A 23,670-nucleotide genomic window follows, 5' to 3' on the forward strand; every position below is an offset into this window, starting at 1 on the left:
TGCATCCAAGTACTGCATTCAGACTCTTTTGTTGACTATGAAGTCTACTCCATTTCTTATAAGGGATTCTTACCCACAGGGGTAGATATAATGGTCATCTGAGTTAAATTCACCCATTCCATTCCGTTTTAGTTTGCTGATTCCTGAAATGTCAATGTTCACTCTTGCCATCTCCTGTTTGACCACTTGCAATTTGCCTTGATTCATGGACATAACATTCCAGGTTCCTATGCAACATTTCTCTTTACAGCATCGGATCTTGGTTGCATCACCAGTTTGTTCCACAACTGGGTGTTGTTTTTGCTTTGGCTCTGTCTCTTCATTCTTTCTGGAGTTATTTCTCCACTGATCTCCAGTAGCATATTGAGAATGTACCAACCTCAGGAGTTCATCTTTCAGTGTCCTATCCTTTTGCCTTTTCATATTGTTCATGGGTTTCTCAAGGCAGGAATACTGAAGTGGTTTGCCATTGCATTCTCCAGTGGACCACATTCCGTCAGAACTCTCCACCATGACCCCTTGGTCTTGGGTGTCCCTAATGGCATGACTTATAGTTGCATTGACCAGAAAGTTGTAATCCATGTGATTAGACTGGTTCAGTTCAGTTCAGTCCAGTCGCTCAGTTGTGTCCGACTCTTTGTGACCCCAGGAACCAAAGCACGCCAGGCCTCCCTGTCCATCACCAACTTCCGGAGTTTACCCAAACTCATGTCCATTGAATCAGTGATGCCATCTCAACATCTCATCCTCTGTCGTCCCTTTCTCCTCTTGCCCCCAATCCCTCCCAGCCTCAGGGTCTTTTCCAATGAGTCAACTCTTCCCATGAGGTGCCCAAACTATTGGAGTTTCAGATTCAGCATCAGTCCCTCCAATGAACACACAGGACCTATCTCCTTTAGGATGGACTGGCTGGATCTCCTTGCAGTCCAAGCGACTCTCAAGAGTCTTCTCCAACATCACAGTTCAAAAGCATCAATTCTTCAGCACTCAGCTTTCTTCACAGTCCAACTCTCCCATCCATACATGACCACTGGAAAAACCATAGCCTTGACTAGACAGACTCTTGTTGACAAAGTAATATCTCTGCTTTTCCATATGCTGTCTAGGTTGGTCGTAACTTTCCTTCCAAGGAGTAAGTGTCTTTTAATTTCATGGCTGCAATCTCCACCTGCAGTGATTTTGGAGCCCCCCAAAATAAAGTCAGCCACTGTTTCCTCTGTTTCCCCATTTATTTGCCATGACCTGATGGGACCAGATGCCATGATCTTAGTTTTCTGAATGTTGAGGTTTAAGCCAACTTTTCCACTCTCCTGTTTCACTTTCATCAAGAGGCTCTTTAGTTCCTCTTCACTCTCTGCCATAAGGGTGGTGTCATCTGCATATCTGAGGTTATTGATATTTCTCCCGGCAATCTTGATTCCAGCTTGTGCTTCTTCCTGCCCAGTGTTTCTCATGATGTACTCTGCATATAAGTTAAATAAGCAGGGTGATAATATACAGCCTTGATGTACTCCTTTTCCTATTTGGAACCAGTCCATTGTTCCATGTCCGGTTCTAACTGTTGCTTCCTGACCTGCATACAGGTTTCTCAAGAGGCAGGTCAGGTGGTCTGGTATGCCCACCTCTTTCAGAATTTTCAACAGTTTATTGTGATTCACACAGTCAAAAGCTTTTGCATAGTCAATAAAGAAGAAATAGAAAGAGATTAGATTGGTTAATTTCCTGTGATTGTGATTTTCATTCTGTCTGCCCTCTGATGGGGAAGTGTAAGAGGTTTATGGAAGCTTCCTGATGAGAGACACTGACTGAGGGGGAAACTGGGTTTTGTTCTGATGGGCAGGGCCATGCTTAGTAAATCTTTAATCCAATATTCTGTTGATGGGTGGAGCTGTGTTCCATCCCTGCTATTTCATTTCAGTTCAGTTCAGTCACTCAGTCCTGTCTGACTCTTTGTGATCCCATGAATCGCAGCACGCCAGGCCTCCCTTTCCATAACCAACTCCCTGAGTTCACTCAAACTCATGTCCATCGAGTTGGTGATGCCATCCAGTCATCTCATCCTCTGTCGTCCCCTTCTCCTCCTGCCCCCAATCCCTCCCAGCATCAGGGTCTTTTCCAATGAGTCAACTCTTCCCATGAGGTGCCCAAACTATTGGAGTTTCAGCTTCAGCATCAGTCCCTCCAATGAACACCCAGGACCGATCTCCATCAGGATAGATTGATTGGATCTCCTTGCAGTCCAAGGAACTCTCAAGAGTCTTCTCCAACACCACAGTTCAAAAGCATCAATTCTTTGGCGCTCAGCTTTCTTCACAGTTCAACTCTCACATCCATACGTGACCACTGGAAAAACCATAGCTTTGACTAGACGGACCTTTGTTGGTAAAGTAATGTCTCTGCTTTTTAATATGCTATCTAGGTTGGTCATAACTTTCCTTCCAAGGAGTAAGTGTCTTTTAATTTCATGGCTGGAATCACGATCTGCCCAGCTGCCGCTCTTCTCCCTTGCTCTTTACTTGAGGCCAAACTATGGTGGAGGTAATGAAGATAGTGTTTAGCCTTCTGATTAGCTTTCTGTATTGTGATTTTTGTTCTCTCTGCTGTGAGATTGTGGTTCTTCTTATTTCTTCTGTCTGCCCTCTGATGGACAAGACTAAGAGGCTTGGGTAAGCTTCCTGATGGGAGGGATTGGCGTGGAAAAATCACTTCTTATTCTGGTGGGCAGGGCTGTGCTCAGTAAAACTTTAATCCAATTGTCTGCTGATGGGTGAGGTCTATGGGCTCTGTAATAGAGTTCCTGGCAAACTCCAAGAGGATTTTCACCAAGGGGTCCCTTCCAGAAAGGCTGCTGCCAGTGCCCCCATCCCCATGGTATGCCACTGCAGACCCACACCTCCACAAGAGACCTTCCAACACTAGCAGATAGGTCTGGTTCAGTATCTTCTGGCATCACTGCTCCTTCTCCCTGGGTTTTGGTGCACACAAGATTTTGTTTGTGCCCTCCAGGAATGGAGTTTATTTCCCCCAGTCCTGTGAAAGTCTTGTAATCAAATCCCGCTGACCCCAGGGTATTCCCAGTCCTTTTGTTGAATCTCCAGGCTAGTAAGCTTGACTTGGGACTCAGAACCTTCACAATAGTGGGAGAACTTTTTTGGTAGTATTGTTCTCCAGTTTGCGGGCTGCCCACCCGGTGGGTATGGAATTTGATTTTATTGTGATTGCACTCCTCCTACCTTCTTGTTGCAGCTTCTGCCTTGTCTTAGGACATGAGGTATCTTTTTTTTTGGTGAGTTCCAGTGTCCTGCTGTGGATGGCTATTCAACAGCTAGTTGCAATTTTGGTGCTCTTGCAGGAGACGAGCACATGTCTTTCTGCTCTGCCATTGTGAACCCAAAGCTGGACTCATGTTTTATATCCAAGAGATTATAATTTTCTTCTGAAATCTAATGATTTTTCAGTTGCTTGTACATTTTTGGAGTCATTCTTCAGAATTGCCTTTAGATCCAAAAAAATTTTTTTTTTCTTTAGAATCACACCTGTTTTTTAATTCAAAACTTAATCATTTATTGAACAAATACTTAATGTGTTATAGATACCCTTTTTTCAGGTTCTGGAGATTCAGTTGTAAGCAGATACAGTTCTCTTCCTTCAAGGATCTTGATTACTAGTATTAAGAATTTTCATGACAATTTTCCACTTCCAGAAAATTGTCTGTATGCAAAGATGATTATTTACTATGATTAATGATTTCAAAAATAATATATTGCTATTTATTAAGAACTTTCATAACTATTCAAAAATAGTTTTAACTTCATTAGAGCTGGATTAAGTCACTATTTTGAAAGTGACCACAGCAGTTGTGAATGAGACCAGATGAAGTGCAGATTTTAAAAAAATCAGTAGTATTATTTCACATAAAATTGCCAAATAAGCACTTTTTTATGATTTCTCACAAAACTGGAAGCTTTCATGGATAAGTTGAATTTGACATAAATTTTGAGGAAGGGCAAATACATGTAAAAGAAATGAAAGGTGAGTGAATTTTTTTGTGTGGTGTAATAGGCATGAAGTCTTCCTAGGTGGCACTAGTGGTAACGAACCTGCCTGCCAATGCAGGTAGACATAAGAAATGCAGGTTCAGTCCCTGGGTGGGGAAGATCCCCTGGTGGAGGGCATGGCAACCCACCCCAGTATTCTTGCCTGGAGAATCCCATGGAGATAGGAGTCTGGCAGGCTACAATCCATAGCGTTTCAAAGAGTCAGATATGGCTGAAGCAACTTAACACGTATGCGTGCAAGAAGCATGAACTGAGGCACGGGAAAATGCAAGGCTTGTTTGGTTAGAAAAAGTGTGAGTAGAAGAATGGGGTGAAATTTTATCAGTGGCTTTTAGCTAAAGGTCAAACCAGAATTATCTAGGGAACTTTAAAATGTATCTTATCTTTATTATTCTGATAACCCTTTGGGCATAGTTGAGCCAGAGTCTCTTTCTCTTAGGACTTGGGGAAGGGAAGACTTGGGTATGAATAGTCTCCATGTTTGCTTCTGTGAATCTCTTCCCCAGTCAATGGTCTTTAGACACTATTATTAAGGATTTTAAACATTGTTCTGTTGGCAACTGGGCCATATTATAAGTTTTTGAGTCATGTGATTGAAATGATAAATGCTATGTTTTAGGTAGATCAATATTTTGATGATCTGCTGGATGGACGGCAACCATGTAGTTTTTGTTACAGTGAGATGGGAGTACAATATATTGCTGTTAAAACAGGAATAATAATTTAATTTATTGTGTTGGTGAAACTGTAGTAAGAGAAAGCCTTTTCTAATAAAAGTTTTACTGGGTCTGAAAATTCAGATGCTTTTCTTGCTTAATTGTTCAGAGTTGACTGTGAGACTGTGCAAGTAGGTTACTGCCGTTATTAGAACTGTTATAAAAGATGGCTATTTTAAGCAAATAGAACAATCACCTGTAATGTTATGCCCTCAACAGATGAAAGGCCCAAAGGAAAGGAATTCAAATTTATTATTTTTTTAATTACTTAAGCGTTTTGTGAGAAGAGTCTCAGTTCAAAACTTAAGGAAAAATGAAGAAAAGTAACACTTAGCTCAATTAATATAGTCAGTTTTTATCTGTGAATTTGAATAAAGGTAGTGTCATGAAACAATGCCCCTAATTTGATCACTAAGCTCAGGCAAGAAACAGATTCTTGGTGCCTCAATTTTTCCATCTGTAAGACTAGGATAATATGCCTGTTTTATGTGTCTCATGAGATGGTTCTGAAAATCTTTTCACATGGTTATTTTCAAATCACATAATCATAATATTAGATAAAGTTTATTTTCTATTCATATATCTTCTTTTTACATTTATAAAATGTCTAAGTTTTATTTGATATTGATTAACACATGCAATACAGTAATTAAAATGATTTCTTTACATTGGGAACAAATTTTAATACTTCATATGTGACAAAGTTTGTAGTATAAGTATGTTTCTAAATGATTTAATACTAATTAGGCTGGTTACTTTCATTTGAGAAACTGTAGCAAAATAATTACTCTGTCTACATTATATGAAGAATAAATTAGAAATGTCAGTAAACTGCCTGCCTTTAATCTTAAGGAAAGTCATTAAAGTGAGACGATATTTTTAGTATTCAGGGAGACTGTATCCATTTATTTATTCAGCAAATATTTTAACACCTATCATGAACCAGATGTCTGTATTGTTTTAGACACTGGGAATACAGAGGGGAATAAAACAGACAGTAATTGTGGCCCTGATTGTTCTTCCAAAATAATTGTTTGCCTTATTCTCCTCAACTGTGTTTTAGCACTTTAAAAAACAATTGTTTGGACAGTTGTGGCAGAACAGCATGTGGCCAAATATATGTTTTCCAGTCCATCCACATTGGTCCATTGATGAGTTCTAATTGCTTATGGAAGCTGATGCATTTGGTTCTATCTTTGCACAAACGGTTATAGCCTAATCTATCAGGTTAATGAAACAATTGAATACATGTAATAAATTCAACTTATTTTAGTTCTTTTAAATATTTTGTTTACTTTTTTAATCAACTATGTTTTATAAAGTGTTTTGAATTTCTGAAAGGAAAGGGTTTTATTTTACAATTTTAGTGTTTTGGAACAGAGCATGAAGTAAATGAAGACATGGCAATTTCCCCTTTGATTTAAGCAACATAGATAGCTAAATAGGATAAATAAGCTGAAAATTCTAACTGGGGCTTAAATTATCTTGCTGAACCCATGAATTAAATATAAGAATATAAGAAATACCTTACAAGATCAAACAGTTGTCCACAGAGCATGGTATTTTATCGAAAATCATGATAATAGCTCCCACAACACAGATCTACCTTCAACATCTGTTTTACTCCCTTAGTAATATATTACATATCAATAATCCACAAATAAATTTTCTACAAAGAACTTCTTTGATCCTATTTCTGTTTTCAGTCAGTACTACCTCTTCAGGAATGAGTTTATTACCTCTTGTGTATATTTCAGTTTTATATTCTAATAATTCTATAAACTTTAGTTTCCAAAATACCCATTAGCATACACAGTCAAACTTGGAATACGTGCCTTGGAATATATGGCTTATCTCTTCCTTTCTTTCACTGTCTTTCTTTCTTTAAGCCTTGTTCTTGCTCACCTCTTACCTTTTTCATTTGAAGAGTATGAGTTTTTAACTTATTTTGTGTGGAAATTTTTACATCCTTTTGCTCATTATTGTCTAGACCAGTTCTTTTATGATGTCCTTTATGATGGAGGGCAATGAAAATTGTGCACACATTCCTAAGGAAAGTGATCACAGTTTTGTTTTTGATAATATCTGTTTTGTTACCATATAAGGATAATGATCATTTTGTTGTCTGAATTGTTATAGCAGCACATTTAAATCATTATCTTAAGATAACATGTTGGCTATTCTTCGCTTAACATCCACTGTATTTATTAAACAGATTTTTCAAACCAAGTTGCTCCTAACACTTTTTGCCCTGTTATAATACAAATTACATGCTGAATATAAGACAGAACCTTACCAGCACTGAATAAATACTCATGTTGACTGTATTTCTGGATTCATATACTCTTAACATTCTCCAATAGATTAGCTATTGACCTATATTTGTTAGTTTGTGTGTAATTCATTCTTTTAGCCATTCTGTTCAGTTCTAGTAATAGAATCTTCTCTTACATGTATCCACATGTGTTACATCATGTCTTCCTTGGTAAAGTCTTAATTTCCAGAGATTAAGCATATTTGGATATGGAGCATATTTAGATCATCTTATCTTCTACTTTTTGTACCTTCTTCTTATTTTTATCTTTGTACCTTCTAAAGTTTTGTCTTAAATAATTAACAATACATTTAATTGATAATTTCAAATTGACACATTTGAAGTTAAAAATTTCCTTAACATCTATCATACATAGTTCATGCCTATGTATAAACATTCTAGGTTAGGATTCATAGGTTGTTCTCTTTAAAATGTTTTGTTTCAGCCAAACTGAATGTGTGGTTTTTACTTGGACTGTATTGAGAACAAATAAGTCTGAATATTTAATTATTCCTTCAGCAGCAGAATCTTTTCTAACCTATATTAATGTGATATATTAAAAATGTTTATCTTTGAGGATAACATATTTAAGCTAAATATGAACTTCAGAGACATTGCTTTCTCTAATTCTGCAGATCATAGTTAATGGTTTGTACATGCGCTGAAATCTTTGTACATTCACTGTATCTATGAAATATCCCAGGAAAATCATGTTTAGGCTTTATGTTACTAGTATAGCCTTATCTAAAATGGAGATTAAATGACTAATAGAGGAAATAGAATATTCTGAGATATCATGAACACCTGTGGCTTGCTCTTAATGTTGACATCTTCCTAAGGGTCCTAGTAGAGAACCATTTTACCCTATATGTGAGACAGAAACTTACTTCTTATTTTCCTTGAGGAAACATATATTTACTTCCAGAACTGAGATCTTTTAGAGCTAAAGGGTGTGTACCTGGTTCCATTCATTATTTGTGGAAAAAGAAAAAAATTCTATACTCTTTAAGTTACTTAAGGAAAATCTAGAAAAATCTGTGACTTGGAAAACAGACAGATCCAGAACAACAGAGAGCTTCCGTTCTTGATTGAAGCCATTTCCTGTCCTGCCTGCCCGTGGAACATGCTAGAAAGAGTTTTAAAAACGGCCTCATGTGGTTTGTCACCTCCAGCCTGATATGAGCAAGGCGATTATAGAGGGACCCACGTATGCTGATCTCTCTTCTCTGCCCAGGACACAAATAGAAAGCTTTGAGCAAGAGAGGGAAGGCACACTGTCACTTGTGTTTCTCCTCTGAAGAAGCCGGGACACATTCTCCTCAGCCAACATGCTCCCAGAGGAATGCGGTTTAACTTCCACTTTTCACACAGTAAGAAGCAACACGGTAGACCTGCCGGGAGGGTGACGGCAGCCTGAGAGGAATTTGGAGAAGTGTTTTCACTCCAGTGTTTTCATGTGACCTGACTCGCATTCTCAATTTAGTTACATCTTGACCTGGAAAATGCAGCCAAGCTTTGCCTCTCTTCATTTGACTTACCTTGATTCATGATGTGGGTACCTCTCCCTCCCCTTCTCCCACCCCCCTGCAGCCTCTTCCCCCTTTCCCTTGCAACCTACCAACAGAGCCTCTCTAGATATCTTCACATGCATTTACTCTATTTCCCTCAGTAGGGGTGTTACTTCCAAGGAGATAAAATGTGTTTGGGGCCCTGAAATGCATAAAAGGAAGAGCCACTGTAAAGCGGTCTAAGCAGTTCCCCGCTCCTTTTGCCAAATCTGACTGTTCATATACCTGGTAGCTTCTTTAAGAACGCTCTGGTAGTAAAGGAATTAATATTCTCTACTTATTTCTGGGTTTTTGCCCCCCACTCCTCCATTAAATGACTGGTTTTTATGCGTGAATAAGAGACAAGCCTTGGGTGACCTGTTTTGTTTTGTTTTTTTCCTTCCCTCCCCCCTCCCTCTTTTTTCCTTGCGGTAAAATAGTGCTGAAGAAAGAGGGCGCCAGTGTACAGCCCAGATCGCATCCTTGCACCGTCTGGATTAGAGCTGAGGCGTCTGCGAACCGCGCGTGGCCGCGGTGCTCTGGCCCGGGGACCACAGCGCTGTCTACCCGGACTCAGGTACGTCTCAAGTCCAAATTCTTCAAGCAGACCCAGGTGAGCAGACACCTCGCGGCGGGGCAAACCCACCCACTGTGGCAGAAAAAAGTCCCAATCTATGGGATTTTCCTTCTCGTCCCAGAGGCATCCTCGATTATTTCTTGCTTCTAGTCCTGCCTCCCCGGGAAGCGTCGGGACCCATAGATGCCTGGGCTGTCGTTCTTCTTTTGCCTGCCTCACCTTCTGTGTGTGCGCTTTCTCCCCGCCTGCTCCCTTAGCTCCTTTCTCGTCCGACTCTCACCTTGAAAAAGGGAGCCGGAGAGGGACGAGAGAGAGAGCCAACTTCAGCCCCGCAGGCGGCTGAGATTTGGCGCCTCTGTCCCCGAAGCGGTAGGGTTTGAATATACCTTCAGGAGCATTGGCTGCGAGGCGAAGAGAATGAGGATGGAGGGGTGTAGGGGAAGCGAGGAGGGGTGTGTGTGTGTGTGTGTGTGTGTGTGTGTGTGTGTGTGTAAAGAACGCAGGGAGGGGGGTCGAAAGAGAGAAGTCGAGGGTTGGCAGAGGTGGGGGTGGGGGTTAAAGAATTGCAACTGGCTGGTCATCAACCGGCCCTGCGGGAGATTGTCTCGGCTGCTTGACCAAGCACTGTCCAGGGTTCTGAAGGCTGCAGGGCTCAGCCGCCGCCGCGGGAGCAACCCGGAAGCTCCCCTCTGTTCCCTTTCTAGCAACTATGCAAAGCCAAAGGTCCTGATGTAGGCAAGTGCAGGGACCCCTCCATTCCCTCGCTCGTGGGTCGCAGGGAAACTAGTTACCCGACCTGTACCCTCCCCCCACCCCAAAGTCTACAGTAAGATGACTTCTGGGGGATGGGGGCGATGTACCAAAATCCGACATGTGGAGACTTTACCAGGCGTTGCCTTAGTAACTAATATGGATTTCCTCAAGCTGGCAAATTTATATTTACTATTTGGGTAGTATGTTAGGGTCTCTTCAGCCCCTCAAAGTTAAAGTAAAACGTGCCCTCCTGGTTCGAGTTTATTTGGAAGTAGCGCTTCCACCTTCATAATGACAGAGTTTCCAAATTTCTTCTGGGGAAAAAAAGTTGATCTTTTCAAACCTGGAAAGTTCTCTAAGGTCGGAAGTCCTAGCTCCTCCTTCTTCCGCTTCCCTCCTCCCCGTCGAGTCTGTCAGCGGGAGGGTATTTGGGGACCTGGAAGAGACCTGAAGGTGCAGGCGAGGGCGGGTCGGCGGGGCTCTGCGCTTCCCAGGACGCGGGACGGAGGAGAACACGGGCAGAACGACCACCTTCCTCCTTGACCAGAGCTGTCTCTCAAGCTGTCCCTCCAGCCGATATTATGATGTCCTGCCAGCCCCCCTCATGGAATGGGCCGGGCACCTAATAAACCAGCACTGACCGTAGAGCTTTAACACAGGTCCTGTGATAAGGGAGCTTTGATTTTCTTCCTCTTTTGTCTGCAGCGTCCAGCTCACTACAGCCACCACGACTCCCATGGCACCCTTGTTCAGTTTACCCTGATGCATCAGTGAAGAAACGGGACTCGAATTCCTCTAGAGACGCCGCCAAGGCGTAAAGGTGGTCGTGGAGGGCCAGGAGGAGGAGGCGGAGGGGAAGGAGGCGGGGGTGCAGACACCGAAGTCCTCGGAAGATTGGTATTGGCAGGCTGGACCGAGCGGCGAGAGGCGGGCGTCAGGTCCACGCTGTGAGCGCGCAGAGCCGGCTGGCTGGACCAGCGTGGGCACGCGGCTGGCGGGCTGGACGGCGTCCTCAGCACAATGGTCCGGTTCCTCTTGGTTTTCTTCCCAACTCTCTTTTTGGAGATGACTCTACTCCCCAGAGGCCCCGGCAGGAAAGTGATGCTGGCGGGAGCCTCATCTCAGCGCTCCGTGGCCAGAATGGACGGAGATGTCATCATCGGGGCCCTCTTCTCAGTCCATCACCAGCCTCCGGCCGAGAAGGTGCCCGAGAGGAAGTGTGGGGAGATTAGGGAGCAGTACGGCATCCAAAGGGTGGAGGCCATGTTCCACACTTTGGATAAGATCAACGCGGACCCAGTCCTCCTGCCCAACATCACTCTGGGCAGTGAGATCCGGGATTCCTGCTGGCACTCGTCTGTGGCTCTGGAGCAGAGCATTGAGTTCATCAGGGACTCTCTGATTTCCATTCGAGATGACAGGGACGGGCTCAACCGCTGCCTGCCGGACGGTCAGACCCTCCCCCCAGGCAGGACTAAGAAGCCCATTGCGGGCGTGATCGGCCCCGGCTCCAGCTCCGTCGCCATTCAAGTACAGAACCTGCTGCAGCTCTTTGACATCCCCCAGATCGCGTACTCTGCCACCAGCATCGATCTGAGTGACAAAACTCTGTACAAATACTTCCTGAGGGTGGTCCCTTCCGATACTTTGCAGGCAAGGGCGATGCTTGACATAGTCAAGCGGTACAATTGGACCTATGTCTCCGCAGTCCACACGGAAGGTAGGCATTGCATTTGGGGAAGAAAAGTACCAAGAAAACCAGAGAATTGCACAGATGTGAGCTTGGGTTCATAGTGTTATTCCTGTTTATTTCTAGCGCCGTAGGACAGACTCTACCCTTTTCGGTACATGTCCACCCAAGCATTGCCTAGTCCTCATTCTCCTATAATAATAGTGCAGGAAAACTGTCCCCTGGTGTTTCTGGGGGTAGTAGGAACCAAAAAGACACCCAACTCTCCATGAATAGTGCCAAATTGTAGTTTCTGGATTTACTTATTTGCTTTTCCTTGTATTCAGAGTTTATTTGCCCCTTTATACTACCCTTAAATGACTGGCTGTGGTTTTCCATGCTTAATAGACTAATCCAATAGGAGAGATTAGAAAAACAGAGAACAAACTGCTGTTGCCCTAAATTGGACTTGAAAACTTTATCTTGTCTTCAGCAGCTGAAGGTGCTTCTTTGTCCTGGCGTGCCCCCTTCTTACACATTTAAAACTTACCTGTGAATGTTGGGTTAATGAGGTCATCTTCCTCAATATACTAGATACGTATTTTAAATTCTAGGGTGCCTTATAGGTACAAAGGAAAAATTAATAATTTAAATAGTATATTATTCTTTCCTACTTAATAGGAAATTTTTCCTACTTAAAATGGTCCATATGTCCTCACTGCCCCCAAGGATTATCTTGTTTTATGAGCAATAGCACTGATGACCTCTTGGATTTGAATTTTGGTTTCTAGTTTGTTTTTTTTTTCTCCTAACACAATGACTTTGCTTGTTAGAATTTAGAATTAGACAAATTATAAATTACTAACAAAATGATAGTAGATATCAGGTTTAAAATAGCTTTTAAAAGTGAAATAGATTTTACCTGAGGCTAAAAACTTTGATGTATACAATCTTACAGACATGAATTCTTAAATAATTTCTTGTATATAACTTTTCTTTACTCTTCTCACCTTACCCTATACTCATTATTGGATAAAATGAGACTTTTGAGTCATTTACTTTTAACTCCCCCAGGTTTAAAGGGAAATTGAGTCCCAGGTTACAAACCAATGTCCAGGACAACTCACGTGTATATGCTGGCATATGGAAGAGAATCTTGAGGTTATTGCTGCATTCATATTTCTTAATATCAGATTATTAATATAAAGACCACAGGTATGACTTCATGTTCTTTTAACAAGGTACACAATATTGAGTCACTGGTGTGAAGTCTGATATAGAAATTAAGAAGCATTCTTACTGAAGTGGTGATATGGTTATGTTAATGAAAACTGATACTTTAAAGGGAGCAGAGTTTTTAGGAAAAACAAAAATTATGTAGAATTGTACATTATAATTTAAGACTTTAATTTTGGGGAAAAAAATGTTCCTTTTGCAATATTATGACTTCTCATAACTGACTCCTGTTTCTGACTCTGGATTTTTCTTAGTGAACTTGTGTATCTCTTTTTCAGCAAAATCTTATATTACTCTTTTAAGACACAGATTTAAATTTGGATGCGAACTCATTACATTTTTTACTTAATGTTAGTGTACTGCATTTTGTTGTTTAACATTGTTTCCTCCAGTGCTTAGCTGGAACATCTTTAAAGCACAAGTTCAAAATGTGTTAATTATCAGCATTAGAGAGATCTAACAGGGAATTGCAAAATGTAGATTGAATGTGATTTATTTAATTATTTAATAGCTTTTCCTCAAATGAGCTAAATAATTGATTATAGATATTAGAAGTGTAAATTTCTTCTTCAAGAAGATGTAATACTTTATCATTTTTACAAGGTAGTTTTATTTTCTGTATTTTATTATGTCATTTTATTTGGGGGGTAGACAATAGTAGAGAAAAGACCCCCCCTTCCACTCTTCAATATATTTTCCAGTTGCATCATTTTGCTAAAATAATTGTTTATAGTGGGTTGTTTTCTGACAACTAGAATTATCTTTTTGGAAAATTAATTGGACTTGTTTTGCCAATTTTGTTGAGGCAAGGTTGATATTAAAATTCCACCCTTGTGTTAGTTTGGATCACTTTGTTTCCTCTCTGCCTTCTGACTTGTGTTGTGTGGTAGGGCTAATGTCCCCATAGCATTAGAATAATTGATTCCAGACTGGATTGTGTTCAAAGAACAGCATCAGAGCTAACTTTGGTGTCTATTTTATTACCAAGAAATGATGGCATTCACCTGGCCTTTAATATATGATATTTTATTTCTTCTCAAAGATAATTTATTTCCTCTCTTATTAGATATAATATCAGTGGAAGCTAAATTGCTTTTATTTTCTTCTATCTGTGAAAAAATATAACAGCATCCTTTGAATAAGCTCCAACTGAAAATTTATTTTTTTCTGAGGCTCTGCCCTCCTGCTTCTCAGGGACCCATAGTGTACTGGCCTGCAGGCACTTTCTTGCATCATTTAGTAATTTTCCTGTCTTCAGACTGATGGGGTCACCTCCTGGTGACAGTTTTCTGTCAAAAAGCAGCTAAGACCACATATCTGTGCTGTCTTTGCCATCTGGGCACTATTCAGGAGGAAAGCTAGTTTGTCTGGATATTAGCAATTTGGAGTTTAGAAATTCTGGGACCTCCAGTGACCTTCCCCTCTCTTTTCTAAATGAGCCATTCTCTAATCGATTTATCATCACAGTTTCTATTATTAGAAGTTAGCCTAGTATAGTTAACATCAAAAGTATTAGATGACTAGATGAGTACCTTCATTTGTATGGTTACTATTGATTGACTTTAAAACCATAGATGAAGCATCCTATTCTTTCAGAAGTTTTCTATCCCTCCGTTATTTTACTTTATATACAAGTTAAGCTTGGAGATGTTTTCTGCTTTTGTTTTGTTTTATTTAGGTAGAATTCAGTCGTTACATTCTTTTACATACTTTCAATCTTCTCCCATGTCATTTGTGCCACACTTGTCCTCTATTCATGACAACTGTCAGTTTAGCTGACATAAAAAGAGGATCAGTTCACATGAAGTTACCTGAAATGGGCTCTCCAGAAGTCTTTTCAGGATTAGTTCCTGAGAGGCATATTGAAATAGGATCAAAGGAGGGCCCTGAAGCAATAGAGCCTTGTCCACAAAGAAAAATGGAGTGTACTTTGGAGCAAGCTGCTCACCTGGAATGTGTGTCTTTAAATATGCTAATCACAGAATACAAAAATAGCCTACTTCTGTGAAGACTATCTCGGCCAAGGACATTGTATTCTGTCCTTCTGATAAAATGCAGATTCCCCACCAAAAACCAAATTTATCACTTCAGAAAACTTTAGAAAACAATACTTAAAAATTATCCCAGTTGATTAAATTCAAAGCTTTGAATGAGTCTGATAAAGAATGTTCTAATAAAGAATATTAGCTTCAGAAAGTTATTTTTTTGTATGAATACATTTCATTTCTCCTAATATTTTGTCTCAGAGTGCCAGGGGAGTATTGATGTGGTAAGGGATTTAGTGATGCTGCTCTTCCCTTTTGTTTTCAGTTATGTTTTTACTGTGGTGCACTTTTTTGGACATTTGCTTACACTTAGTATAAGATTTGCCTTTTTTGGCTTCTTTTCAAAATCTGATCTTTTTAGAAGTTTTTCTCTATTTGATGTAAAACACTCTAAAATTCTAATGGCATCAGAGAAAAAATCCTCATAAATCATAAGAACATCAGTTAACTGTTACTTTAGCTAATGCAATGACCTACAAGAATTTTATTTTTACTAAATATTGTATTTCCTATCTATACACCAGCAACTTTCTTTATACCTTTCTTATCTTGATTCCAACCTATTTCACTGTTAAGTCACCTTAATAAATGTTCTATTTTATCACAAGATAAGGAATACAATGCCCTAAAAAGTTATTTAGGCTGACCAACTAAACAATCTTAAAACACCACTATTACATTTTTTGCCAAAAAGTGCTCTAAGTTTCCTAGTTGTGATTGGGATTTCTAATGAGAGTTGAAGAATGATATACGACTTAAATTCATAGTCAGAGTTTCACCCATTAGAAATTAGCAGTAGAAATTTCTGTCAACTACTGGGAATTATCCAAACAATTCAAATTTCTCTTCCATGACATATTTGGTGTTAAGGAACTCTCTCTCTTTTATGCCATAGCTCACCAGTTCCTTCACCTATACATTTAAATTGTAGTTCCATTAATAACATAGATAACTCAAGTAGTTCTTAGATAAGTTATAATCCAAAAGTCATTTTAAAAAATATGTGCTGCTACTAGGCCACATCTCCTTTCTTTCATGTTTGAACAGTTTTTAATAATATTATTATTATTCTAAGAGTAAGACTTTGTTTTTGTTTCCTTTAAATGTAAAATTTTTAGCTTAAATCTGCCTTATCAATAAGTTCTGGAATTTTTTAAAAATTTAATTCATCTTAGCATCCCGGCTTTGTCATGATTTGACTATATATGCTAAAACTGAGTAAGAGAGAGTTAAATGTAAATCCCCATAGCCCTTCACCAACAAACTGCTGCTCTGGTGATCACTTAGTCTGTTGTGAATTCCCTTGACAGTAAGATTTTTTTATTACATGCTATACCACTTTATAAGATAAATAAATAACTTAAAAGTAGGAAAATCATCACAGCACATTTACAATTTGAATAAAAATTTACTATACCAAAAACTGTTTATAAGATATTTGAATACTTGGTTTCAGTTACTGAGTTCTTTACGCTCTAGAAAGGGATTATGATTTGAGCACATGTGAAATGAGTAAAAGCAAAGTATTAGCATAGACATTTAGAAACATGAGTTTATATGCGTTTAGGGAACACTGAGAGAAAATACCGGTAAGTGGAACTAGCTAGAAGCAAAGCTGGAGAAAAGGGAATTTTGATTAGTTTTTTTAATATGGCATTTGTAAAAGATAAAAGCCAGTAGGAAGAATGTCCCCACTGGGGGTAAAATAAGTGGGTCTGCTTGGCTGGAGTGGAGATTGTGGGCCAGGAACTAATTAATAACAAAGGTAGCAACTCAAATGTGGGTCCTTTTATTCTGTGATTCCATGAGTCTTTATCGATATGAAGGACAAATAATGGAGAATCTTGAAGCCTGAGACAAAGAGTTTTCATTTCAAGAAAGAAATATCAAAGCACAGTTTGGTATGATTCAAAGGTAGTTTAAAGAAAGTGAATTCTTTCTGAAATGTGTAGGGATGATGCATTGGACGTGGAAGAAAACTAGCCATGAAAGGTTGCATTTGTAGGATTCTAGATACTAGGCTGTTAAAAATAATTGGGAAGAATAAAAATACTTCAAAGGAATACTTTATAGGAGGATTTCATGTACCAAAGAGTTAGAGACAAAGAGTCAAAGATACCTTCAGTTTTGCAATTCTGAAGGACCAGGAGAATTTTGGTGTAATTAACAGGCTTACCGGGTGGCTCAGTGGTAAAGAATCCACCCGCCAATTCAGGAGATGCGGGTTCAACCCTTGGGTTGGAAAGATCCCCTGAAGAAGGAAATGGCAACCCACTGTAGTATTCTTACTGGGAAAGCCCATGGACAGAGGAGCCTGGCAGACTATAGCCTGTAGAGCTGCAAAAGGGTTGGACGCGATGAAGCGACTAAACAACAACAACAATAACAATAGGCCTCTAATAAGCAGGTTTCAAAACCATGATTCTTTATGTTTAAAGACATGGATTTAGATTTTAAGAGTTCAGCTTGATATGAACTTTGGCTAAGAGCACATACGTTACTAGTGAGAGTGGTTATCTGGACAAAAGAAAAGTCAGGGACATTCATAAGTTGCCCTATTTGTGATTTTAATGAAGTGTTCATGTCCAAGAAAACCTTGTGGACCCAGAGCCTTGGTTACCTGACTGACTGACTGAGTACTTGAGATCTGATTTCTTTAAACTCCGACCTTTTACGTTTTAAACCTGTTACAAGGTGGTCTTTGAAAATTATATTATATAGCTCCCTGACATCTTTTAAAGAGCAAGCTGGGTTTAATAGCAACTTTTCTTGAATATATGAACTAATCATTATGAATCCCAACTGTTACATGTGTTGGGGTACAGTGGTGATCTTAAAGCCTTTTGAAAAACATAAAAGCCACATTCTTATAGAAAATGGCCCTAAGTTGCCATATTTTGAGTTCCTGTCTTTGTCATTTTTTCTATATTAACTAGACTTATTAAGCCATTTTTTAACTTATTTCATCAGTGTTTAGTTAACAGGTACTGTGTACAAAGGATTAAGGTGAAATCTAAAGATGAAAAAAGAAGGTATTTTTATTATTTCGAGAAAGTTTGAACTCTTTTTGGATCTTCTGCCAAACCATCTATCACCCTGTGAGTCTGTTTGCTTTGGAACAAATTTCATAAGTAGCTGGCAGGCATAGGGTAGATGGTGATAGAGACTTCTATTTTGTGTTTCTGTCATGTGGCTTGGCAGTTGCCAGTCCTCTTCAAGCACTAAAATTTTTTCTCCTAGTGATCTATGGAGCTAATATACAATGACAATTTTTATGGACTTTTAATAACTTTCTGGGCAGTGGCTAGAGTGGTGTCATCATAAAGAGATTTGTCAGAAGCCATATTTTCATCATGCCATGTAAGACCACAGTGGGCTAGGGAAAGCATAGCCGAGGAGACAATAGTTTAGTAAGCACCTACAACCATTGGAAAAAACCAACTCATAGTGCATGCTGTTTTGATATTAGATTGGAAGCAACATCTCAGTAGGAGAGGGATGTCAGTTTTCAGAGAAGCTGTAGTTGAAAATCAGAGTCAGGCTGAGACATAAAGTCTTGTCAAAATGATGTAGCTGTCTTATCCATTAAAGAGCTATCATTAGATTTTAAACTTATGTGGAAATATTTATGTACTTTATGTGTGTAAGTTCTACTTATTTTTCATGCTTAATTGCCTTCTATAAATGTCTACACATTTTAAATGACAATTTTCATGAAAAATTATAATTTTAATTTTCTTCAGTCTCATGGGAAGATATACTTTCTTAAACTTAAGACATCGAGGTTCAAATATGGCAGTAATGTTTTTGTGAGGGATACTGGTGCAAGCAGAAACTTGGTGATCAGATATCCTCATTTATCCATTTAAGATCATCTATTTTAATTACTTCATGGCCAATGAATTGAAGATTCAAGGCAGTTATCTTGAATAAAAGATAAAAGTCTTAATTGGCAGTTGAAACACAAGACAATTTGGGGGAGCATTGTTTTGTTTGCCAAGCAACTCTATTTGCTTTCTAATCAACATATGACTTATTCATTGATAAATTCATTTGTCTATTATGTGTCAGACATTGGTCTTGGTGCTTGGAACATATAAATTAAAATAATAATAGTTATTTTTATGGTTATTTCATTATTGTTACTACTGTCCCTAAGGGTCCCCTAGTCTGTGGAAGAAACAGAAATATATAGGTGTTTAAAGGCTTATGGGTTCCAGAAAGCACATTTAAACACTTAGAAAACAAATGGATAAAAGACTATGAAAATAGTATACATTTATCTCAGTTTTATGTATAAAATGGGAATGGTAATCACTACCATGTCATTTGCCTCACAGCAGTGTTTCAGAGAACAAGGAGATGGTGTGTATAATGAACCCTCATCTGTTTTTCTTAAACCGCCATCAGTTAGCCCTTCTTAGCTGAAGAAAATTGAAGAAGTACATGAAGTCAGTTAATAAGGTGAAGATTTTTAATCCTAAAACTTAGTAGGAAAAGATGAAAAAATGCAGTTTATGGTTAAGATAAATATTCAGTTTGTGCTATAGGTTTTAGGAACCTTTCTCATGCTGCAAATGAGAAAGCAAAAGCCCGAAATGACCTTCCTAAGACCATAGCATTCATTAGTAACAAAGCTAGGATTAATTCAACTTCATGTGAGATACTTTCGTAAGCCAAAGATTGATTGATTTTTAATTTTTAAATCACATGAGCCACCCTCTCTTCCTCTCTTTTGTTGAGGTTTATATCAGTCAATCCAGCTGTGTTCTTCCCAACTTTGCTGCAGTCAATTAGCAGCTTCCAAGAGACTCTTCTATCACTGGAAACTCATTCTCACTGCTGAGAGTCTTCCTTTCAATACTCCTGGGTGATCCCAGCATTCACATGTGTGACCCATTGATACTTTTCCTCATAGATCATTGATCTCAATCCTGTGTCCTTCGCCTTCACTTCAGCAGCCCATGCACTCTGTCCAGCCTGGCACCTTGAGCTCACCAAAGACTCTTCTAGCTTTAAACTCTTAAACACCAAAAAGGCTTTGAACAATACAAGCCTCCTTAACTCCTCTTGTTTCCAGCTCACCTGCTCTCCAAATTTCCCCGGAAAATCTGCATCAAACTATTTTATTTGATCTGATCTCTTCTCTAGATCTGAGCGACTCTATTTCTATATTTGTGCTTGTTACCAGCTTGTAAGAGAGCTCCTTTCTCAGAGAAAATGAACTTCCAGCTTAAAGTGTCTACTCCTCAAGAAACTCTAGCTGAGGGGATTATAAATGTGCCATTTTCCTCTCAGCCCCTTCAATGCAGAAAATAAAGACCAAGAAAGAGGACTTTTTTGTTTTAAGAAAGAAGGAAATATTCCATCCCTGTGAGGGCTGTGGTCAAGAGTGGGAGATCACATTTGCTCAGACAACTCTGCAGTGCCTTCTCTATAGCAAGTAACCAGGGATGCTGAAGGGTGAAGAAAGATGAGAAGATTTAAAAAAGGATGAGTACAGGTGGATTTCAGGGGTCAGGGGTAGAACTGACACAAAGATTTCTTGGAATCAGCCACATTTAGAGAGCCATCAGGGTAAAAATGTCCACAGAAAATCCCTTAGGTTTACTGTGCAGATGGAATGAGACAGGGTTGTGTATAGATCAGATATGCTGTATGTGTCGGATCTTGTTGTTCTCATCAGGCCATTCAAACCTTAAATAAGATGTCCTTAGCCCAGGAGAGCCTGCATGAAGTAAATACAGAAATGTACTGGGGTGAGCATATGCAAATAAAGAGAGCAGGGGGTATATCTTGGTAATTTGCTAACTTTGAGTAGCACATTCAGTTTTTCATTATTTCCTTCATAATAGTTGCATCCATAGCATGTGGTTCTAAGTGAAAGTCCCTTGGCTATTTGATTATTCTATAGTCCTTCTATAATTGTTGCTGGATACAATGAAGCAGTGTCCTCTGTTCTCTTTGGTGCTCTAACACATTATATAATTTGTACCTTATGAAGGGCAGAACAAAAAGATCAGTAGATGAATTGCCAACAGTATGTTCAAGAGAAGGAACTGTTTACAGTAGCATTTAACAAGTGATTTGAGGATATCAAGACAGTGAAAACAAATTATGATAAATAATATCACTTTTTCCTGGATAAATATGTATATAATACTATTTCACTTTTTGGTCAACAGGTATTATTCTGTAGGTTAAAAAAGAAGACATTTTCAAATCTCTCTCTTAATTAAGTAAATGTTAGTGAGCTTCTTCTCTGAACCAGGCCCCCTGCTATAGTCACTGATGCCCAGAGATAGATTATATATAATCACTCTGTCAGGAAGTTCACCATGTGATGATTACCATTCAGTACAACCATAGGAGTAGACATGAATTAGAGAGGTAACAGACAGAAGTGTGACTAGCTTTTTAGCTTTAGGGAGATTAGGATTTAGTGACTGATTGGCTATGAGGGTCAAGGAAGATGTCTAGAATGACTCTCAGGTTTCCATTTTATACAACTAAGTGGGGAAGAAAAGAGGAAGCATAGACTGGGAAAACATGAGTTTTGGACTGGTTCAGTATGAGGTAACTATGGGACGATAAAGTTGAGAGATCTCATAGGCCAAATATCTGAAAAGGGAAGTAGATTTGAGATTTGTCATCAAATTGCTGTGGCTAATACCACAGGAGTAGATGAAATTGCCAACAGAGGGGATATAGAGGGAAAGAGAAGAGAGCTAAGGGCAGAACTTTAAGAACGGTTAAAATTAGGAAGAGGATCCAGAAAGGGGATGGAGAAGGGACAGTCAGAAAGCTAGGAGGAGAAAGAGGAAGAACCAGGAAAGAGTCAGACATCCCAGAAGGCAGGGTAGGAGAAAGTTTCAAGAGAACAGTGACAAATGTCACTGAGCTGACAAGGAAGGAAGGGCTATAGAAATGATTCTCCATACCAGCAGCCTCCACGTCTTCCTTGTATCTGCCTCTCAAGAATCTCTTAGTTTCTAAATCCAGTGGAAGAGCAGAGGCCAGGGGGAAATGGAGATGGCAGGTGTACAACATTGTTCCCAGAGCCTGAGATGGGAAAGGGAGAGACAGGATGGTACCTAGACAGACATGCACTTCCAAGTGAAGCAGTCTCTAGGATGAGAAAGTTTTAAGCAGTTTTAGAGGATGATGGGAAAGAGTGGTAGAAAAGGAAAATTTGAAGATAATTGATGAAGCAAAGTTGCTGAGGAAGCAAGATGAAATTGTGGTTGCGCCACACTTGAATGGGAGAGGACTTTCCTCTGGGTGGTGGTGCTGTTAAGTTTGGGGAAGGAGAGCAAAGAAGGGGTAACCTTTGTTTTCTCAATTATTCAGTGAGGCAGATAGAAAGGATAGGGAATAGGTCAAACACACATAGAATAAGTTTTTAGAGGATCCACCTGTTACTGGGAACTATGACTTCTAGTAGTGTCTGTTCATGCTGTTCTGATATTCTTTCCAGTAGTGTATAGACCCCAGATACAAGGAAGGAGTCTCGGCTTTTATAGCAGTTCATTATCTTGGCCACCTGCTGGCCCAATATCCAAACACCAGAATATTTCTCTAGTTAATTACATAGGATACTCGGTGCTTACCAGAGATCATAGCCTAGAATTACACTTTACCCAACTCCTGTCACAGGCCAGATGAAGGAACTGTAAATTAAAAATATCATCTAAGAGATGATTATCAACCACTTTGCATATATTAGGTTTCCATAATACCAAATACCTAACTCTATTTACTCTTCCTAAATAATTGCACTTTCTAAATTGCATTTTAATACTATCCCTTTTTGTTTCCTAATGGTCAGAACAAGAATTGTAAATGAAAATAGTTTTATAATTTTCACATTTCTTGCTGTTGAAGATATTATTATGTTGTTCAATGCCCCTTATATAAAACCCACTGTCAATTCATTTTAGACTTTAATATGATGAAATAACTTCTTTCCCTCCAAGAATTGACATGTTTCATCTTAAATGGTAATGAGGATATTGCATTTCCCCTATTTCTCATTGTCTACCAGGAAGCTCAAACCTAAACTTGATGTTCAAGCACAGAAAATGTTTAGTTTATATGTGTAGACATTAGCATCTTCCACCTTACTTCAGCAGCACTAGTTATCATTTTTATAAACTTATAAAATATAAAAATGTTTTATAACTTATATTTTTATAATTTATAATTTTTATAATTTCAAAACCACTCAAGTTTATTTTAAGAGGAATGAGGGTATTAATACATACACATGTACATGAAAATCTTCCCTGGTGGCTCAGCGGTAAAGTGGAGACGCAGGAGATGCGTTTTCGATCCCTGGGTCAGGAAGATCCCTTGGAGGAGGGCATGGCAGCCCACTTCAGTATTCTTGCCTGGAGAATCCCATGGACAGAGGAGCCTGGCAGGCTATAGTCTCTAGGGTCACAAAGAGCTGGTCATGTCTGAAGTGACTGAGCATGCACACACATATACATGAAAGGAACTCTAACGTAAATATAAATCCCTGTTGAAGTTACCGTATGTTAGGAAATATTAATAGAGGCTGAGAGGTTTTCTTAAACTGTAGAAGGTTGGGTGGTTATGTTACATGCACAGTTGAGTATACTAAAGATGGAAGAAGAGTTTCTTGTGTGTTCAGTGTGACAGAAGAATTTTTGAGCAGTGATCATGTACCAGAGGAGGAGGATACGCCTTCAGATTAGTGCAAACGCCTTCCTCTGGCTCATGGATGCTCTGC

General features: G+C 39.2%; 1 protein-coding gene across 2 annotated transcripts in view; it reads left to right on the forward strand.

The window, feature by feature from the left end:
• Nucleotides 1-9,155: 9,155 nt before the first annotated feature.
• GRM1 (glutamate metabotropic receptor 1) overlaps nucleotides 9,156-23,670 on the forward strand; it is a 407,028-nt gene continuing 392,513 nt past the window's right edge. For both annotated transcript variants that reach the window (XM_043888557.1, XM_043888558.1), the window contains exons 1-2: nucleotides 9,156-9,248; nucleotides 10,671-11,685. In XM_043888557.1, coding sequence (XP_043744492.1) covers nucleotides 10,986-11,685 — 700 coding nt within the window. In that variant the 5' untranslated portion in view covers nucleotides 9,156-9,248; nucleotides 10,671-10,985. The remainder of the gene's footprint in view (nucleotides 9,249-10,670; nucleotides 11,686-23,670) is intronic.

The sequence above is a fragment of the Cervus elaphus genome, chromosome 26 (genome assembly GCF_910594005.1).
Source record: "Cervus elaphus chromosome 26, mCerEla1.1, whole genome shotgun sequence".
NCBI classification, from domain to species: domain Eukaryota; kingdom Metazoa; phylum Chordata; class Mammalia; order Artiodactyla; family Cervidae; genus Cervus; species Cervus elaphus.